At 39.8% G+C, this 22,503-nt stretch overlaps 1 protein-coding gene across 1 annotated transcript in view; it reads left to right on the forward strand.

Annotated features, from left to right (window-relative positions):
* The window catches only part of SPPL2A (signal peptide peptidase like 2A), a 44,400-nt gene extending 22,711 nt beyond the window's left edge, over positions 1–21,689 (forward strand). The window contains exons 2-5 of the mRNA XM_021719293.1: positions 17,657–17,776; positions 18,430–18,612; positions 19,655–19,744; positions 21,552–21,689. Coding sequence (XP_021574968.1) covers positions 17,657–17,776; positions 18,430–18,612; positions 19,655–19,744; positions 21,552–21,689 — 531 coding nt within the window. The remainder of the gene's footprint in view (positions 1–17,656; positions 17,777–18,429; positions 18,613–19,654; positions 19,745–21,551) is intronic.
* Positions 21,690–22,503: the final 814 nt, after the last annotated feature.

A 22,503-nucleotide genomic window follows, 5' to 3' on the forward strand; every position in this document is an offset into this window, starting at 1 on the left:
CCTTTCCTTCTCCTCCCACCCCCACCGCACTCCCGCCCGGCCTCCTGTGTGCCCGCGCCTACGCGGCCTGCTCTTCGAGTTTTACCCTTCCTTTCCCCTCTCCTCCCCTTCCCGCTTCTTGCCTTGCAGCCTCCTCCTTTTTGACCCTCTTGCCCCCAACTTCCCCACCCCCCACCCGTTCCTGTCCCTTGAAGTCTGGCGAAATACCTACTCTTAAGAAAGATACCTGCGGAGCCCCCTAGCTACATTGACCTTGGTGCTTCTCTATAGTTTTTCAACTGTCCCAGCATTGTTCCTTCTCTGAGTTTCATTGTCTAATCCTTTCTTACCGTTTCTTAACCTCTTTCCCCAGGGAAGAAAAAAAAGCTATATATGCAAGGCCCGAGGGCATTTAGTGGTTCAAGGACTGCGCCTTATTTGCACTAATACAGATGGGCTCATTTGATTCTTTTTGAGGGATTGGGGCTTTTGTTGTTGTTGTTTGTAATAGTAAAAACTTAAAATGACTTTTAAAAGAAAATCCCAAAATGTAATGCCTTTAGTCGTTTTCAGATTTCTGCCTAGTTTAAAGGGAGTGTGGCTAGTTAAGTAACAATAACAAATATGTGTTCACAAATTTGTTTTCATAATTATAGAAAAGTAATAATGTTTTAAAATTCAGCATCAAGTAATTCGAGCTTCAGTGGGAGGCTGGGGGAATGTCAGGAAGCCAATGTTTCAGTTTTTGTTTCTAGTGACTTTCATTTAAGGGAGTTTCAGGTTGGAAATTTTTATAGGTGTTATTTATAAAGAATTGGTATGGTGTAAGGCTTTCCAGTTTCTTCTGTTAGAATGTGTAGCTTCTCTGAAAGAATATGTTATGTTTACTCTCCAGTGGAAAGGATTAGTTTTAGTGAATATATTCACTATGAAAGTGTTTTTAACATTTATCGAGAAACCAGAATGTAACCCAAAAAGTGTTAAGTTGCTAGGCAACATTAGGAACATGATGGAGAGAATGTTATCTAAAAATTGCTGCGGGGGGAGGGACATACTAAAAAGGATAACTAAGTAGCAGTGTTATTCTGAGTCTTTGAAGTGTTTACTGTGTAATCAGACAAATAATGCTTCATGTCCAAAAGGTACTGTGAATATAGTAGTATGTAAGTGTACACAAAACTATAGCCTAGATATAAAACGTATCAAAGTGTTTTTGCACTCATTTTCATTTGAATCTCCTAAACAGATTCTAAGAATGAATGTATACATCACATTCCCATTAAACCTTCCTCAACACAAATTAATACATCAATTCCTCATAAACTGACAATGACATTCTTATTAAAAGCCTGAACCCTTTTACAGAAAACTCTAAGCATAATAGTTATATGATTTCATCGTCTTCACAAAGCTAAAGGTCATCCCTGTTCTAAATTGTAGCTAGGCTGTCTTTCCCACAGTCTGATTTTAGGCTTTTTATAGATGTATTTCCTTGTATCTCACCATATTAATCTGCGTTCTATACTCCTCAGTCACAAGATTGTTTTGGTCATTAAGTAACATTCTTCTACAAATAGTTGGTGTGCATCTATTATATATGCTGTTGGCTGTGAATAAACTGACAAAATCTCTTTAAATTGTAAAGATCTTTTTCTTTTTTTTGAATTGGAGTCTCACTCTGTCGCCCAGGCTGGAGTGCAGTGGCATGCTCACAGCCACCACAGACTCAACCTGCTGTACTCAGGTGATCCTTCCTCTTCAGCCTTCCAACTGGAACTACAGGCACACGCCACCACACCCAGCTAATTTTTTTTTCTTTTATTTTTTATTTTAAAGATGTGGGATACAATTCAGGGTTAGGCATACAAATGTTCATTATACAGGTACCCTTGTTGATGAGGTGTGCCCCCTTCACAGATTCCCACTACTGCTACTGCTAATCTCCTCCCTCCCCAGCATTTTCCCACTACTGCCAATCCTTTTCTTTGTAGTATTACAATAATTGTTCAAGGTCCACTTATGAGTGAGAACATGTGATACTCAGTTATTTGTTTCTGTGATAGATCACTCAGTATTATAGACTCTTAAGTCCATCCAAGGTGCTGTGAAGTTCATGATTTTGTCCTTTATGGCTGCGTCATATTTCATCGTGTATGTGTACCACATTTTTTTATTCAGTCCTCTTTTGATGGGCAGCACGGTTGGTTCTATGTTCTTGCTATTGTGAACAATGCTGCAACAAACATATGTGTGCAGGTATCTTTTTCATAGAGTGATTTGAGTTCCTCGGGGTATATTCCCAGTAGGGGGGGGATTGTGGGGTCATGGAAGGTTGATTTTTAGATCTTTTAGGGATCACCAAACTGTTTTTCACAGAGGCTGTACTAGTTTACACTCCCACCAACAATGTAGAAGTGTTCCCTTTCCCCCACATCCTCTCCAGCATCCCAGCATCTGTTGTTTTTTTGAGTTATTGGTAATGGCCATCCTGACTGGAGTTAGGTGGTATCTCAGTGTAGTTTTAATTTGCATTTCTTTGATGACTAGTGAGCCTCAGCATTTTTTCACATATCTGTTGGCTGCTCGTATATCTTCTTTTGAGAAGTGTCTGTTCATATCTTTTGCCCATTCTGTAATGGGGCTATTTGGTTTTTTTTCCGGCACATTTGAGTTCCTTGTAGATCCTAGATGTTAGGCCTTTGTCAAACATACAGTTGACAAATATTTTTTCCCAGTTTGTGGATTGTCTGCCAGCTCTCTTGATGGTTTCTTTGACTTTGCAGAAGCTTGTCAGTTTGATGAGGTCCCACCGTCTTATCTCTCATAGCATTTTTTTGATTTATTGTAGAGATGAGATCTCACCAAGTTGCCCAGGTTGGTCTCAAACCCTTGGGCCCAGGCAGTCCTCTCATCTCAGCCTCCCAAAGTGCTGGGATTATAGGCATGAGCCTGGCCTAAAGATCGTTTTCAGTACTACCTACTATTATTGATTTTCTATTTCTTGTTGATTTCTCCGTGGATTTTTTTCTTCTTGACTCATCCTTTAATTTCCTGAAATGGTCTTTCTCATTCCTTTCCTTTTTCTGAGAATTTGAATAAATCCAGTTTCCTTTTCTTCAACTGGAGTGTGTGCGCTCTCTCCTTTCTTCTTACTGGACACCTAGTTCCTTTCCTCCAAGCCTGTCTGAAATCTTTTATCATTTTCTTGCCTTTGTTTATTTATCTTCCCTAGTCTTACAGCTTTAGGTAGCCTTTCTGAGTTTATTTGTATTAATGATATCAGATCAATCATTTCATTTCTCCTCTCTAGTCATATAATAACAGGGCCAACATCCTCATCTAGAAGCATAATCTTCATAACCACTGCCACATCATTGCTGAAGAGGCAGAGGATTTAGTATTGGAAAGACCCTTAAAGATCCTTTAACCTACTCCCCTCATCTTGTAATCTTCACATTAGAGTGACCTTACTGTATATTTCGAACTCAAGCTACAGCACGTCTGGCTGTTATGATTTTTAAACCCATTAAACATTTAGGTCTAGAAATAAAATGAGTGCCTAGCAGATGGTTACTGTGTCTTGGCATTGCCATAATTCTGTTTTATATCTGTCCTTCCCTATTTCAACCTCCATCCCCAGCCCCAGTTGTTAGACCTTTATTTCACAGTGCAAACCTATGTCATGGGGTTCTGTCTCAAGAGAATGAGTAATGTTTAGTCTAGATCTATCTTTTAAAATTGCTTCAGAGTTCTCCAAGGAATCCTGTCTTTCTCATAATGTTTTTGTAAAAGTCTTACTCATTTTTTCTTTACTTCAAAGAGTTTGAAGTATTATATAATGGTGTCTTGAACTTACTGCAGTGAAGTGATCATCAGGATCCCCCAGCAGAAAAATCTCTTGTTGGATTCTTTTTTTTTTTTTTTTTTTTAGTTTACAGGGTGCAACGTAAGCACCTCCCTTTATTTTTTATGTATTTATTTATTTTGAGTTGGAGTCTCACTCTGTCGCCCAGACTGGAGTGCAGTGGCTGCTCCCGGCCACCGCAGCCTCGACCTGCTGGGCTCCGGCAATCCTTCCGCTTCAGCCTTCCAAGTAGCCGGAACTCCAGGCGCGTGCTACCACTCCCAGGTAGTTTTTGATTTATTATAGAGATGAGGTCTCGCCCTCGCAGGCTCAGGCAATCCACTCACCTCAGCCGCCCAAAGGCACGGGATTACAGACTGAGCCACCGAGCCAGCTGCTTGCTGGATTTCTGCATTCCTTTTGTAGTACACCAACTCAAAGAATCTTCTTTAATTCATTCTCTTCTGCCTGGGGAGTAAGGAGCAAGCAGTTATGTTCTGCTACCCAGGCAATCAGAAATATGCTCAGCTGCTGTGCTATGGAATGAATTGTGTCTCATATACCCCAAATTCTATGCTGAAGCCCTAACTCCCAACATAATGGTATTTGGAGATGATGGGACCTGTAGATTGGATGAGGCTATGAGGATGGGACCCTTATGGTAGGATTAGTGCCCTTAAAAGAAAAGACACCACAGTGCTTTCTCTCTGTCTCTTTTTCTCTGTCTCTTTCTTTGCCATGTGTGGACACAGTGAGAAGGTAACCTACAAGCGAGGAAGAGTGTCCACACTGGAAACTGCTGGCACCTTGATCTTGAACTTTTAGAAAATAACTGTGAGAAAATAAACTTCTGTTGTTTATGCTGCCCAGTCTATAGTAGTACTTTGTTATGGCAGCCTGAGCTTACTATAAGACCTGCTACTTTTGTTAACATTACTTCTTTAACGTTTAGGTTTTTAGTTTTTCTTTTGCTTTCCTGCTTCTGAGCTGTCTGTGAATTTCTGCATTCCATTGACTGCTTTCTAAGTCACTGATGACTATATATCTCCTTCCCAAAATGCAACACCTATACATTAATCTCCTTGGAAACTCAAAATGGGTTCAGGGAAATTATGACCTGTCCCAAACCATATAGAAAGTCATGAAAAATAGACTAGAACCCAAGTTTTTGATTTTTTTTCATTAAATTGTACAGCAGTAATTTTTTTTTCTGAATCAAAAATAGGACACAGGATCGATAGGATAAATTTGTGAATTTTATTTATTAAAAATGGTTTAAAATAGAAAATGTTGGCTGGGCTCGGTGGCTCAGCCTGTAATCCCGCGCCTTGGGAGGCTGAGGTGAGTGAATTTCCTGAGCCTGCGGGTTCGAGACCCGCTTGGGCAACTTGGCGAGACCTCATCTCTACAATAAAAATTTGAAAAATTAGCCGGGCGTGGTAGTGCACGCCTGTAGTTCCAGCTACTTGGAAGGCTGAGGAGGAAGGATCACTGGAGCCCACCGGAGCCCAGCAGCCACTGCACTCCAGTCTGGGTGACTGAGTGAGACTCCAACTCAAAAAAAAATAAAATAAAATAGGAAATGTCATGTTTATTATATATTGACCAATTGTTTGTTTAAAAATCACCTGAAATTTGATCTGTTTATGAAAATCTAGGGCATAAAGTCTCCAAGTCTAGGTTCTTCCTTCAGTATACTAATTTTATTTTTAAAAGTTGATTGCCTTTAGGCCAGAATTTGCCAAACTTTACCATGCCTTATGGTCTTAAATCTATTCGATTGTATGCATTTATATTACTTTCCTGGCCTGTAGTCATTTGAATTTGTGATTTCTAGTATAAATCATAAGTTCTATAAAAGTTGAAATATATCATTAAGTAGTAAGATTATTTAGGGAAAACCAGGAAGAAGACTATACTAGGTAATTAGTGGAATATAAGCCCCATGAAGGAAGAACCCTATCTAACTCATTCTCTGCTGTCTCCCCTCTCATCTCATAGACTGCAGAGTGTTGCATGAAGGAATGAACAGCTGCCTTGTTTCCTCCCCACACCCCACTACACTTAATTTTTTAAAAAATTATTATTAATATTTTTTGAGTTGGAGTCTCACTCAGTCGCCCAGACTGGAGTGCAGTGGCCGCTGCTGGCCACTGCAGCCTCTACCTGCTGGGCTCCGGCGATCCTTCCGCCTCAGCTTTCCAAGTAGCTGGAACTACAGGCACGCGCTACCATGCCCAGCTAATTTTTTGATTTATTGTAGAGATGAGGTCTCGCCAAGTTGCCCAGACGGGTCTCGAACCTACGGGCTCAGGCAATCCACTCACCTCAGCCTCCCAAAGGCGTGGGATTACAGGCTGAGCCACCAAGCCTGGCTACTCCACTACACTTTAGCCTGTGTATTGAGTGTTACCAGGTTCTCCAAATGAAAGACATGATCCTGACCCAACTTCTTCCATGGCCCACTGACTATTCTGATTTCCTGTAAAACCCTTTTTGTTGCCCTAGCTCCCACTCAGTCACTATTTAATATTAATTAAGAGTATGTTTAATCTAAGGGTCTGATTCTAGTCACTTTCGGGGCATCATTTTCATGAACTTTGGATACTGGAAGTAGGAGTAGAAATAATGTAGGCTGTCTGAATTATGTAAGTTATTAGAAGGGAAGAGTAAACAATCAAAAAGTTATTTAGGTCTGACTTTGGAATGTATGTCATTCAGACACAATCCCAGTTCTGCCTTTCCTGCAGAGCTCCCTTTCCAACTCTTGCTGTTTTTCCATTGACTTAAATTTGGCATCTGTATAAAAGAGAAAGGTGTTTGTGAAGAAGGGGATACCTCCTCCATTGCCATGATAGAAGGGTAATAGGTAGGTGCCTGTCACTCTACATTTGCCGGTGCTCACGTTACAACTATATATATATTCTGATTTAGAAATATAGATTTTTAAGAAAATTGCTAGTTCCATTATAAGTGAATTCTGTTTATTTACAGAAGTCATCCCCAAAGCTCTCCTCATATTTGGTCTTAAAAAGTAGAAGCATAGTTTAATTTGTAGATTTAATGAAGAATGATCACAGCAGGGTTACTTGGAGAAAGAATTATAGTCACATTTGCATATTGTCCCTTGAAACTGAAGACATAAGTAAATCTAATGGAAAACAATATGAATAGCGTGAATCATGTTGAATTGACAGACTGAGGAGAGTGATGAAACAGACCCAGTGACCCATCTACTGAAGAGTTTTGAACAAACTCATGGGAGAAGTGGGAGAACTGGCAAAAAGCAAAATTTGGCTGTGTCAGCAGAGTGCAGATGCAGTGTAACTCTCATCTCTTGAGGGAATTCCTAAGAGAAATTCCCCCTGTACTGTCTAGAACTCTAGTAAGTTTCACTACTATTTATGATAAAGTCCATAACAATGTACTGTGGACTGACGTGACAGCATCTCTTGGAAGCTTATTGGAAATGCGTAGTCATGCCAGGAAGAGGTGTGATTAAGACCTGCTAGATCAGAATCTGCATTTTAACAAGACATTAATGTACAGAGTTCCCAGTAAAAAGACAAACCTTGTTGACTAATCTGATAGGACTTTTTACAGGAATTAAATATACGTGAGGACTCCCCCGCAAAATTGGAATTTATTTATTAAAAAATTGTATATTTATTCTTACATGTTTCAATTTCATTTACCTTCAAAGTACTCATTGATGCAATACACCTATCAAAATGCGTTTTCCACTGCTCAAAACAGTTTTTGAACCCTTCCTTTTTTTTTTGAGTTGGAGTCTCACTCTGCCTAGATTGGAGTGCAGTGGCACACTCATGGCCACCCTGATGTCGACCTGCTGGGCTCCTTCTGCCTTAGCCTTCCAAACAGCCAGAACTACAGGTGCATGCTACCACACCCGGCTAATTTTTGATTTATTGTAGAGACGAGGTCTTGCCAAGTTGCATGAGCTGGTCTTGAACCCACAGACTCAGGCAATCCACTCGCCTCGGCCTCCCAAAGTACTGAGATTTCAGGCTGAGGACATTTTTATGCCTTTTTAGTGCTTCTGTCATTTTTTGGTTTCACCTCTTCTTTTTTTTTGTTTTGGTTTTGTTTTTGTTTTTGAGTTGAAGTCACACTCAGTCGCCCAGACTGGAGTGCAGTAGCATGCTCCCAGCCACCACAGCCTCAACTCGGGCTCCTGCGATCCTTCTGCTTCAACCTTCCGAGTAGCCGGAACTACAGGTGTGCACTACCACGCCCGGCTGATTTTTTTTTATTTGTTGCAGAGATGAAGTCTTGCCAAATTGCCTGGGCAAGTCTCGAACCCGCAGGCTCAGGCAATCCACTTCACCTTGGCCTCCCAAAGCACTGGGATTACAGGCTGAGCCATCGAGCCCGGCCTGTTTCACCTCTTCTACATTGGCAAAAATGTTTCCCTTTGAGGACTTTTTGCATAGGGGAAACAAAAGTTGCTGAGGTGAGATCTGGTGAATATGGAAGGTAGAGCACGGGGGTCATGCTGTTTTGGGCCAAAAACTGATGAACACTCAGGGCAGTGTGGCAGGTGTGCTCGTATATCACCTGTCATAAAATGGGCAGATGTGTTGAAAGAATCTTCAAAAATAATTCCTGAAATCAATGCTAGCTGGTACGCTGATGCTGATGGGTTCCTAGAACACTTATCTAGCAGGGGAGGCCTATACAAGGGGCCTGCCCTCCAAAAGATGATTCTGGGGTTTTTTTTTTAGGTCTCCCTGGCACATAAAGGTAAAGGTTAACATTGCATTTTTCAGAGCTTAATCTTGATCTGGTGAAAATGGGCAAAGATAGTCCTGGCAGATCTAAAGGATGGCAGGATATAGGGTAGAGGATGGTTTGTTAAATATTTAGCTAGAGAATTGTTATTTTCAAAATGAGTATGTGAAGACTTAAGTTTGGAAAATAAATATCCTGTTGGAAGATTCTCTTGAAGGAGAAAGAAGGGAAAAGACAAATCAACAAACTTTGTAAACTAAAGTCAAAAAAGACTGCTTGCACTGTGCTGTTAGTGTGGATGGGAATAGAGCAGAGCTGTTCCCAGTAGGTTAATATTGGGCTGCTAAGTCAGTATCAGACTATTGCAACAGAGGGCCAGGAATTCAAGGTGGTTGTAACTATCGATCAAGAGACTGGAGTGTTAAATATGGAGGTAGACCCAGGAGCAGGGCATGAAGATCAGCGCAAGGCTGACTCAGTATAACTATGCTGATGAAATAAAGCTCCTTATACATGTTTTTCTGTTTAGAGTCTGCTGATGGGCCTAATAAAGTAGGGAAACAGTGTATTGCAGTGATATGAGTATAGCATATACCATTTTCAGGTTTTCAGAATTTTTTTTACACTTGTACCCAAAGCTGTTGTAAGAGAAAAATTGTCAAAAAGAATAGGCAACTATAACATTAAAATAGGCTTAAACATTAAAATTCTTCACTTTGAAGAGAAAATGATATGGAATATGATTGAACCCAGTTGATTTGGATAAAGTAAATTAAAGTTGCTCATGAGATCCTAAAATACAAGAACAGACACCCCATAAAGTTTTCTGTGGGGTAAATTTAAGTCAGAAAAAAAGTACAACTTCACAGTATGGGCTAGTATACTTGCTTCCTTTGTGTGTGAGGATCATGTAAGATGCTGAATATAAAGACATTGATATCAGATTGATTGATTTGATGGCCCTAGAGGACACTTGATTCAAAGAACAGGCTGAAGGAATTGGTCTGAAGAAGGAAAATTTGGGGTGAGCAGTAAGGAGCAATTGTAATAGTGAAAGGTGTTCTGTGAGCTTTAGAGTCCAAATTTGGAAGAGTATAAAGAAAAGACTTAAGAGTTTGGAATATTTAGCACCTGTGAGGAACTGACTGGATAATAGAGGAATTTGAGAGGGAGTAGTAAACCCACAGGAGTGTTGTGGAAGGGAGAGAGTTAGCAGCTATAGCAGAGAGATATGTGATCAATATTAAAACTGTTAGGTAGTCGGGCTCAGTGGCTCAGCCTGTAATCCTGCACTTTGGGAGGCTGAAGTGAGTGGATTGCCTGAGCCTGCAGGTTCAAGACCTGACTGGGCAACTTGGCGAGACCTCATATCTACAATAAATAAAAAAATTAGCTGGGCATGGTAGCGCGCGCCTGTAGTTCCAGCTACTTGGAAGGCTGAGGTGGAAGGATTGCCAGAGCCCAGCAGGTCAAGGCTGCAGTGGCCGCTCCCGGTCTGGGTGACAGAGTGAGACTCCAACTCAAAAAAAAAAAAAAGACTGCTGAATGGGGTTTTGGAGAGTTTGGTTCTAGTCCTGACCCTGAGACTGACTGACCACATCATTTTGATTATTTTGGATCTGTTTGATCTATAAAATGAAGGGGCTAGATTATGTTATCTCTGCATCCCTTCTAGCTCTTGATACTAAGCTCTTTGCTAAAATAATATTTTTTGAGGTGTGTATAAAGTCATAGAAGACCAGATCACAGTTGATTAAAAAGGAAAATTCAGATGTTTTGGAGCATGGAAAATGTAAAGGAGGCCGGTCACGGTGGCTCGTGCCTGTAATCCCAGCACTTTGGGAGGCAGAGGTGAGAGGATTGCTTGAGTCCATGGCTTTGAGACCAGCCTGGGCAACTTGGTGAGATCTTGTCTCTACAGTAAATAAATAAATTAGCTGGGCATGGTGGCACATGCCTATAATTTCAGCTACTTGGAAGGCTGAGTTGGAAGGATCACCTGAGCCCGGCTGGTGGAGGCTGAGGTGGCCATGAGCATGCCACTGCACTCCAGCCTGGGCAACAGAGTGAGACTCCAACTCAAAAAAAAAAAGTAAAGAAAGGGTCTTTGTCAAATGATCTGATAGCATGAGTTGACCACTAAGTCTCACCTAATTTAGCACTTGTAATATTTGAATGAACACTGACTTTCAAGGCTCATTTTCTCTGCTTCCCACCTTAATTGACGCAGAGATATGGTTTCCAGTACTCTGCTCTCTTATAGCCTTGTTATATAGACCAGCAGCCCCAGCATGGGAGCTTGTTCAAAATGTATAATCTCACACTCCACTCAGATCTACTGAATCAAAACCTGCATTTTAATATGATCAGTGGTGATTTGTATGCACATTTAATGTTGAGAATTACTGTTCCTGTAGCAGTGGTTCTCGAACTTTAACAGGCATCAGAATTATCAGAAGGGCTTGTTAAAACAAACTGCCAGGTTTCTGATTCATTAGATCTGGAATGGGGCGCAAGAATTTGCATTTTTAAACACTTTAAGAGCTATTAAGTTTTTGCTAGGGAATCTGACTTTAATCACATTCTGTTGATGATTATCTGTTTCAGGTTTTTGGGACAGGGTTTCACTCTGTTGCTCAGGCTGGAGTGCAGTGGCTTGATCACATTTCACTGCAGCCTTGACTTCCTGGGCTCAGGCGCTCCACTTGCCTCAGCCTCCCAAGTAGCTGAGACTACAGGCATGTGCCAAGAGGCCTGATTTTTTTCTACTTTTTGTAGAGATGAGATGTTTTGTTGCCTAGGCTCGTCTTGAACTCCTGGCCTCACGTGATTCTCACCTCAGCCTCCCAAAGTGCTGGGATTATAGGCATGAGCTACCACACCTGGCTCTGTATCACCACCCGGCTCTGTTTCACATTTGTTTTTTGGTTTTTTTTTTGAGTTGGAGTCTCAACTCTGTCGCCCAGACTGGAGTGTGCAGTGACCGCTCCCGGCTACTGCAGCCTGGACCTGCTGGGCTCTGGCGATCCTTCCGCCTCAGCCTTCCAAGTAGCTGGAACTACAGGCGCGTGCTACCACGCCCGGCTAATTTTTGATTTATTGTAGAGATGAGGTCTCGCCAAGTTGCCGAGGCGGGTCTTGAACCCGCGGGCTCAGGCAATCCACTCACCTCAGCCTCCCAAGGCGTGGGATTACAGACTGAGCCACCGAGCCCGGCCACATTTGTTTTTAATTTCCCAAGTAAGACTATGTTTCTTTTTTTTTTGCAACTTTATTGAGATGTAATTCACATACCATACAATTCACAATTTAAAGTGTACAATTCAGTACTTTTTAGTATGTTCACAGATAAGTGCAACTGTCACAACAGCTAATTTTAGAACATTTTCATCATTTCAAAAACAAATCCAATAGGCGGAGCACAGAAGATTTTTAGGGCAGTGAAACTATTCAGTATAATGCTATAATGGTGAATACATGGCATTGTACATCTGTTAAAACCCATAGAATGTACAGTACCAAGAGTGAACTCCAATGTTAACTGTGGACTTTGGGTGATAATGTAGGATCATCAGTGGTAACAAATATACCACTTCACTGTGAGATGTTGACAGTGGGGAGGCTGCTCATGTGTAAGATGAGAGGATATGTGGGTAACTCCACTTTCTGCTCAGGTTTTCTATGACCCTAAAACTGCTCTGAAACTGAGTACCATATGTTCTCACTCATAAGTGGACCCTGAATATTTATCATAATACTACATGAAAGGTATTGGGAGTAGTGAGTCATTGCCAGGGGAGGAATGGGGGGTTGCACATAACATTAATAAGAGTACCTGATCCCAAACCAGGCAGAGTGAGGACCAGTGGGAGTCCCCGTTCACCTGTACGATGACCACATATGTACCTAACCCTGAATTGAACCCCACATCTTTAAAATAAAATTTTAAAAAAAGAAAACCCATGCCCCTTAACTGTTACCCACCCCACCTCCACATCTTACCAAGTTCTAAGTAACCATTGATATATATGTTTTGGAGTCAGGATCTCACTCTCTTGTCCAGGCTGGAATTCAGTGGCACAGTCATGATCACAGCTCACGGCATCGTCAACCTCTTAGACTCAGGTGATCTTCCACGTTGCCCTCTTGAGTAGATGGGATTGCAGGTGTGCACCACCACACTCAGCTAATTTTTAAAATTTGTTTTGTAGAGATAAACTTTCGCTATGTTGCCCAGACTCGAACCCCTGGGCTGAAGCAATCCACCAGCCTCAGCCTCCCAAAGTGCTGGGATTTCAGGCATGAGCCACCATGCCCAGCCAATCTTTTGTATTTCTTTGGCATCATATAAGTACTTGGCAAGGTGCTAAATGTATTACTAATAAGTTACCATTTATTAAGAGCTTAACATTTTCAAACAATTGCATCATCTGAATTAATTCTTATGATAATCTATTAGGTCTGAGTGTTTATTGTCATCCCAAAGCTGAGGATATTAAAATTTAAGATGGGTTAAATACTTGTGACATAACCAGTAAATGGTGAGACTGGCATTGTATCTTTGGTCTCTAATCCCAAAGCTCATGCTGTTAACCTTTATACCATAATATCTGTTGTAGTACTAAATTTTTGAAGCTGTGCAATCTCTATGAGAAATTTTACCAAGATATTTTAAAACGTAGTGGAAATGCTTAAGTTGTTTAGGTATGCTAGCTCACTTATGAAATTAACTGCATGTTCCACATTCAATATTAACTATTCTAGACTTATAAGTATTCATTCCTCTGTTACAGTGTTCTTCCATGAAAATTGTTTTACCTTAGCAATTCCCATATCAATGAGTTTTGCTTTTATTGTTGATGAATTGTATACAATTGTAGAAAAGATTGTATTCCCTTTATAGTAATAAATCTTACTCACTTTGATTATTTTGAACTTCCTTGGTCATTGAAGCTTTTTTTCTTTGACTCAGTCTCAAAAAAAGGCTGGAGTGTGGTGGCATGCTCACATCCACTGAAGCCTTGACTTGCTGGGCTCAGGCAATCCTTTCACCTCAGCCATCCAAGTAGCTGGAATCACAGGCATGTGTCACCATGCCTACTAATTTTTTGATCTATTGTAGAAACGAGGTCTTGCCAGGTTGCCCAGGCTGGTCTTAAGCTCCTAGACTCAGACAATCCTCTCTCCTCTACCTCCCAAAGTGCTGGGATTACAGACATGAGCCACCACGCCCAGCTGACATTTAAGCCTTTTTTTTTTTTTTTGAGTTGGAGTCTCACTCTGTCGCCCAGACTGGAGTGCAGTGGCATGCTCCTGGCCACTGCAGCCTCTACCTGCTGGGCTCCGGTGATCCTTCCGCCTCAGCCTTCCAAGTAGCTGGAACTACAGGCACGCGCTACCACGCCCGGCTCATTTTGATTTATTGTAGAGATGAGGTCTCGCCAAGTTGCCCAGGCGGGTCTCGAACCCACGGGTTCAGGCAATCCACTCACCTCAGCCTCCCAAAGCGTGGGATTATAGGCTGAGCCACCAAGCCCGGCAAAAAATCTTTTAGTTGTAATTTAAAAGTGGCACAGAGCATTATGTATATGATCTCATATGTGTAAGAGAAAAGTGTATGTTTGTGTGTTTTAAATATTCATAGAAAGTGTCTAGAAAGAAAACTTTCAGAATGTGACTGTGAGAGCCAGGATGAAGGGAAAGGAACTTTAAATATACCCTTCTGTTTTATCTGGATATTTTTTCTTTTATTAATTTCTCTCCCTTTAGTCTTTTCACATCCTCACTTTTGTCTTTGTTTTCCTGTCCCTTCTCTTAATAGCCCCTTTGTGTATCTTTCTGTGGCTTTCTTCAAGCTAACACAAATGTACAGATGCATTTAGGGGCTTTTTTGAGGGGTCATTGTACAAAAGTAAGATTACTGAGGCCAGGCACAGTGGCTCATACCTGTAATCCCAGCACTTTGGGAGACTGAGGCAGGAAGATTGTTTGAGCAGAGAAGTTTGAGATCAGCCTGGGCAACATAACAAGACCTTGTCTCTAAAAAAACAAAATTTAAAAAATTAGCCACTTGTGATGGCATGCAACTGTAGTCCCAGCTACTCGGATACTGAGGTGGAAAGATCACTTGAGCCCTGGTGTTTGAGGCTATGGTGAGCTGTGAGCATGCCACTGCACTCCAACTTGGGCCACAGAGTAAGAACCCGACTCAAAAAAAAAAAAATAGGATTACCTATAGATGTCACTCTGGAACTTGGATTTCTTATTATGTACATCTTCAGTTTCTAGAAATAGAAACTGTGTATTTCTTTTCTTTTTATTAACTGTGTACTATGCATATTGTACTAGGTATCTTCTTGATGAAAGCTGTTAGGTGTTTTGCTATCACATATAATTTTGCCATGAATATCCTTATGCATTTATCTTTACACGTTTTAAGGGTTTTTGTTTGTTGAGTCAAGAGTCTTACTCTGTTGCCCAGGCTGGAGTGCAGTGACACGATCACGGCTCACTGTAGCCTCGACCTCCCAGGCTTAGGCAATTCTTTCACCTCAGCCTCCTGAGTAGCTGGGACAATAGGTTTGCACTACCATGCCTGACTAATTTTTTGATTTTTTTTTTTGTAGAGACGAGGTCTGGCTATGTTGCTCAGGTTGACCTCAAACTCTTGGGTTCAAGCAATCCTCTAAATTTAGCCTCCCAAAGGGCTGGGATTATAGATGTGAACCACTGTGCCTGACTATCTTTGCACATTTATGTAATGTATCTGTAGGATATGAATCAGGATTCTATGTATTAACGTTTTTTTGTTTGGTTTCTATTTTGAGTTGGAGTCTCAGTCTGTTGCCCAGGCTGGAGTGCAGTGGTGCACTCTCAGCCACCGCAGCCTTGAGCTGCTGGGCTCAAACTGAGTCCTTCTGCCTCAGTCTTCCAAGTAGCTGGAACTACAGGCGTGCACCACCACACCTGGCTATGTACTAAAGTTTTTGATAGATGCTGCTTATTACCTATTAAAAGGATTATACTGTATCAGCAGCAGTATACACAGTTAGAACCCAGATCCAGATCTACCTTTCCGCTCTACAAGAAGCTTAGTGCAATGGTTGATTCCAGATCTGTAGCAGATTAAGGACAAGGTCAGCCTAGGATACCTTGTGCCAAAAAAACAGGAAGTCCTCAAAGACTAATGGGGTCTTGTATAAAGGATATAAATGGCCAGCTGGCAGAGGCCCTAATGGCCAAATTTGGGATAATTTGAATATCAAATAAATAATTATAAGTATACCACTGAATTTTTTTTTAATCAATGAGTAGTGATACTAAAAGATGGTAAGGGATAGAGTAAAGCTCTTTTAAAAAGACAAATACTAGCGAATTAATGTAGAAGAAATGACAATGTCAAAAACTCATCATTTTGCAATCTCCAATGTAATATGTGAATTTAAATTAGCAGGCAGGAAGCATTATGGGAACTATACGCCTGGTGAGAAGTTGTTGGGCTATTCACATGGTGCCACAGATTACTTACAATCACAAAGGGAAAAATATATACCTTTACACGAGAAAAATCCTGCAGTTACTACCTTAACCAAATGATCAAACTTAGTATCATTAATGAAGAGATATCTTGACTTTATGGCCATTTTGTTCCCTTCAATAAGAAGCACCCAATTCACTTATGAAGTATTCTTCCCCAAAAATGTTTAACCCAAATCTAGTCATCCCTCATGTATATCTACTGGATTATCTTCTGTAGAGTTGTAGGTGATTCTACAATGTGATATTAGGTAGATTATGTTAGTATCTTTTCTAGGTCTCAGAGCTGTCATTTGTAAAACAGTGACATTGAATCAAATAAATACATGAAAATAACCTAGCATTTAGTTTATTGTATAGTAAGAATTTAGCATATTAGTTCAGCTCTAATGTCAATCCTTTTGTGACCACCAAGTATATAGCTGAATGAAAAGTATATTTCTCTTTTTTACATCTAATTTCTTTATCTAATTTTCTATGTAATTTGATGGGATGCCTTATGAATTCCCTGTACTTGCTTAGCTCCAAAGTCTAATGAAGCCCCAAGTATGCCATAGAGTCCAGAATGTTCAAGGGACATTTTAGGTAATAGAGCATGAATTAGAACATTTCTATATACTCATTCGAAATTTAGGCTGACTTGTATGAAATTACCAATTTTGTAGATTTAAAATGGTCAAATATCAGCAGTTTCACATGGTTCAACCTAATGTGCTTTAGAGGCTCAGCATACCATCTTTATTTGGCAAGCAATCTTTTTCTTCTTCCTTATGGTTTTAAAAAAGATTTGTATTGAGCCAAGTTTGAAGAAAATTGTGACGTGGAGTGGTATTCTGAATATTTTAGGAGATTCTTTATTTCATACTTCATTATCCTCCTGTGCAATAGTTATTCTTTTCAATCACTTCTTATCTCTTGGTTTTTCTTTCTAGGTAATGTCAAATAAAACAAAAGGGAGGGAAATTATTCTAGTTCCTCTCTTTTCTTTACTTTAAACTCTGGACTGGTCTTTTTGAATAGGTGGTTGCAGAATCTTGAAAACTTGAGCAATAATAATGTATTTACTTTAAGATACCGCTGGTTCTTTTTTAAAGCTTGCACTTTGAAATGATAATATACTTTATTTTAACTCTTGTTACTAGTAGAAAATGGAAAGTAAGACAAGTTGAGGGATTTGGTGTGCATTTTCTTCTATAGAACATACATAATAAAGTAATAACTCATAGGAGATTGAAAAGTTTTGGGCTGTGAGGAAGTATTAAAGTTATTATGTAATAGCAAGAATCCTCTGGGATGTAACACTTGTAACAAGGGCCATAATTTTTATTCCTATTAGAAAATGACTTAAAGAATGTGTTATGGGTAAATGTGTATAGTTCAGTATTTCTGAGCTTTCTTTTTATGTCCTCAAATGACAAAAATTTATTGGAAGACCTTCTGTCTTAAGGAAATGTGATCAAACTTTATATAAGTAGTTTTGTTAAAATCCTTAGTTTTTGGCAATTCAAATGATTGCCAGTTTGAAAGTTATTGTTTATGTTTCAGATAGCTGCTCAGGAAGCAATCCTGCATGCATCTGGAGATGGCATACCTTTATCATCGAAGGACTACTGCATGCTATATAACCCTCACTGGACAGCTCTTCCAAGTACCCTAGAAAATGCAGTAAGTAAATTACATTTACATTTTCTTTTCTTTTCTTTCTTTCTTTCTTTTTTTTTTTTTTTTTGAGTCAGAGTCTCATTCTGTCATCCACACTGGAGTGCAGTGGCACTCTCACAGCTACTGCAGCCTCAACCTACGAGGCTTAGGCAATCCTTCTGCCTCAGCCTTTTAAGTAGCTGGAACTACTGGTGTGTGCCACCATACCTGGCTAATTTTTGACTTTTGTTGTGGAGATGAGGTCTCGCCAAGTTTACCAGGCTGTTCTCAAACTCCCAGACTCAGGCAATCCTCTCATCTCTGCCTCCTAAAGTGCTGGGATTATAGGTGTGAGTCGCCACTGAGCCCAGCTACACTTACTATTCTTAAACATTAAAATATTGAAGAAATAAGAATGAGTAATAATTATATTTTAGCATGTGAAATAGTTGTAATATATTGTGATTTATAATTATTTTATTGATTTTCCTTGAGTGTTTTTCTCTTTGAGAGAATAAGTTAGGGAATTCTAACATACTTACATCTAAGCTTGATTGTCATAAAATATTTCTAATTTTAAACAGCATTGTATAAATCAATATTGGTACCTTATAACTGAATGCATTTAGGGTAAAATAAGATCTTTATTATGATAAAAAGATATTTCTTATTTTCAGACTTCCATTAGTTTGATGAATCTGACTTCCACACCACTATGCAACCTTTCTGATATTCCTCCTGTTGGCATAAAGAACAAAGCAGTTGTGGTACAGTGGGGAACCTGCCATTTTCTTGAAAAAGCTGAGATTGCACAGAAAGGTGGTGCTGAAGCATTGTTGGTTGCCAATAACAGTGTCCTAGTAAGTTATAAAACTATCATTACTTCTTTTGAGCTCATGATATTAAATTTCAGAAGCATTGAATTAACCTCTTTATGGTTTAGGGGCTGAGTTTTGAATAATCTGATGGTAGGATTCTTTGAAAATAAACATGCAGGAACTGATAGGCATTTAATTGGAAAGTTTTGCAGGTTTTGCTCTCTTCCTAGAATAGATAAGACTTTGTTAGGAACAAATATGTGTATGTATGTTCTAGGGGGGACCCAAAAAATACCATAATTATCTTTTGGAGGACGGGCCTCTTGTAGTACAGGCTTCCTTCCCTAGGTGAGTGTTCTAGGAATCCATTGGCACTAGTGTACCAACTAGCACTGTTGTAAAAGGCTGGGTTTGGCTTAAGTGAATTTTTTGTTTTTGGAGATTCTTTCAACCCATTTGCTCATTTTATGATGGGTGATTTATGAGCACACTTGCCTACACAACACTGGGTGTTCAGTAGTTTTTGACCCAAAACAGCATGACCCCCCATTCTCCACCCTCCCTATTTACCTGATCTCACCTTGAATGACTTTTTTTGGTTCCCTGGATGAAAAAAGTCCTCAAAGGGAAATGTTTTGCGGATGTAGAAGAGGTAAAACAAAAAAAAAATGGCAGAAGTACTAAAAGGCATCAAAATTGATACATTAGAAAACTTTTGAGCAGTGGAAAAAGCGTCTTAATAGGTATATTGAATCAAATGGAGAGTTCTTGAAGGTTACTGAAGTTTAAACATGTAAGAATAAATACACAAGTTTTATAAATAGATTATAGGTTTTCTTGGGGTCCATCCTCTAAGTTATGTATGTATGTATATATGTATATGTATGTAATACATTGTATGTAATACAATACTTAAGCATACAGTTTAAGTTCATGTTAAAAGGATTTCATCTTGAGAATTTATATAATATTAAGAAAGAATACGTAAAACTTTGAGAACTAAGATATAATATTTATCTTTAATGGAATAATTTGTATTTTATTCTATAAATATGTTAGTAGTTAATAAGTTTTCTTCTTTTAGTTTCCTCCCTCAGGAAACAGATCTGAATTTCATGATGTAAAACTACTGATTGCATTTATAAGCCACAAAGACTTTAAAGATATGGAGCAGGTAAGTTAATAATTACATATGCCGGGCATGGTGGTTCACTCCTATAATCCCAGCACTTTGGAAGGCAGAGGCGAGAGGATTACCTGAGTCCACAGGTTCGAGACCAGCCTGGGGAACTTGGCGAGACCTTGTCTCTATAATAAGTCAAAAAATTAGCCAGGCGTGGTGGTGCACATCTGTGGTTCCAGGTACTTGGAAGGCTTAGGTGAAAGGATCACCTGAGCCCAGCAGCTTGAGACTGCAATGGCTGTGAGATGTACTCAGTCTGCATGACAGAGTAAGACTCTGACTCAAAAAAAAAAATTTCATTTGTTGGGGGCACACCTCAGTAACTGCATAATGAACATTTATATACCTAACCCTGAATTGTACCCCACATCTTTAAAATAAAAAAAGTTTTTAAAAATTACATATTAGAAAAGTGTATAAATAGTACAACTCTTCACTTCTAATCGCTGATATTTAATTTTGAGCATTTTTTTTTTTTTTTTGAGTTGGGAGTCTCACTCTGTCGCTCAGACTGGAGTACAGCGGCTGCTCCCGGCCACCACAGCCTCCACCTGCTGGGCTCCGGCGATCCTTCCGCCTCAGCCTTCCAAGTAGCTGGAATTACAGGTGCGCGCTACCACACCCGGCTAATTTTTTTGATTTATTGTAAAAATGAGGTTTCAACAAGTTGCCCAGGCGGGTCTCGAAACCGTGGGCTCAGGCAGTCCACTCACCTCAGTCTCCCAAAGTGCTGGGATTACAGGCTGAGCCACCGAGCCCAGTTCTTTTTTCTTTTTTTGAGTTGGAGTCTCACTCTGTCACCCAGACTGGAGTGCAATGGCCGCTCCTGGCCACCGCAGCCTCCAACTGCTGGGCTCCAGCGATCCTTCCGCCTCAGCCTTCCAAGTAGCTGGAACTACAGGTGTGCGCTACCACACCCGGCTAATTTTTTGATTTATTCTAGAGATGAGGTCTCACCAAGTTGCCCAGGCAGGTCTCAAACCCGCGGCCTCAGGCAGTCCATTCACCTCAGCCTCCCAAGGCACGGGATTACAGGCTGAGCCACCAAGCCTGGCTATTTTGAGTATTATATGTGTTTCATTTGGTAAAAGAAGTTAAAAGGCCTATCAAGTTTTTATTTGGAAAGTACTTGTTTCTTGTTTAGCACAAAGTATCTCAAAGTCTAGACTTTAGAAAGGCTGTGTATTTGTTTTGAATTCTTTTACAATGTCTTGGGTCATGTCGTTTGTCTTTACTTTAAATCCCTGAACAAGCTGGGCTCAGTGGCTCAGCCTGTAATCCCGCGCCTTGGGAGGCTGAGGTGAGTGGATTGCCTGAGTCTGCGGGTTCAAGACCTACCTGGGCAACTTGGTGAGACCTCATCTCTACAATAAATAAAAAAATCAGCCGGGCGTGGTAGCGCGCACCTGTAGTTTTAGCTACTTGGAAGGCTGAGGCAGAAGGATCACCGGAGCCCAGCAGGTCAAGGCTGCGGTGGCTGGGAGCGTGCCACTGCACTCCCGTCTGGGTGACAGAGTGAGATTTCAACTCAAAAAAAAATAAAATAAGTAAAATAAAATAAAAAATCCCCGAACAAAATGTGATTTTGTGGAACACTGCACTTTCAAGATTTTACAAACCAAAGCATATGCTCATATTTTTGACTAGAGAATATATCATGTCATCAAGCAACAGTTCTAGTCTTTTTGACTGTCTGATATATAGCGTCCAATCTAGAGTGAAATGTGTACTATTGCTGTCATACTCTATAGGAGAGAGAAAAGTTATGCCTGTGATAAACTGTTATTTTGCCTTTCAGACTCTTGGAAATGACATCACTGTGAAAATGTATTCTCCATCATGGCCTAACTTTGATTATACTATGGTGATTATTTTCATAATTGCTGTATTCACTGTGGCATTAGGTGGATATTGGAGTGGACTAATTGAATTGTAAGTTTAATTAAACTTTAGTATTTTGTGCCAAATGGTTAAAAAATTATTGTTTTATAATCATTTTAATCACATAACAACATTTAAAAATTTTACCTGACCTCACAATATGGTGTCAATAAGACCAGATTGCAGCTTTATCCTCCTAGGTCATTTGACTTTTCACCAAAGAGAAAAGAGCCAAAGGTTTATCCACTGGCAGAGAAACAGTGAAGTTACATCAAGGACTTTTTTAAGTTAAAATGTTTAATTCTTTCTCCCAGGAAAAGCCAAAACACTTAATATTTTAACATGCCTATTTACGTAGATTGGAAGAAAATAAGCAAGAGGAGGTAGGGAGATTCTCAGCTTTTCCCGTGTTAGGTCATCATAGTGTGGCCTCATCATTCTGTCTAATGATTTAGGAGTTTGAAGGACATTAGGCATGGCCATATTTTAATTTCAATATATTTAAATATAGAAATCCCAAATGTACATGAAATTTGGATTTCCTTTAATAACAACCTAAACTAAGTCTCCCTACAATTTTTGTACCTTTGGTTCTAGATTAAAATAGGCAATATAGTATGGAAGGGTCAGTTTATATTCATAACTCTGGATGAAAAAAATGTGCCCAAAGTATATTATTTGATGTGTAAAGGGCAATGTATTTGCCTCATGAATTGATCTATGGGTTGCAGTAAAAGGGAATTATTTGTAACTAAGTGAAGCTAAGCTTATTTATAATTTCTTAAATACTAAAATACTGACATCAAGAGGGAAGTATTACAGTATAAGTTTTTGGAATGTTGAACTTTAAATGTTTTACATATTTGGAA

The sequence above is a fragment of the Carlito syrichta genome, unplaced genomic scaffold (genome assembly GCF_000164805.1).
Source record: "Carlito syrichta isolate Samal-C Ts95f unplaced genomic scaffold, Tarsius_syrichta-2.0.1 Scaffold314363, whole genome shotgun sequence".
NCBI lineage: Eukaryota > Metazoa > Chordata > Mammalia > Primates > Tarsiidae > Carlito > Carlito syrichta.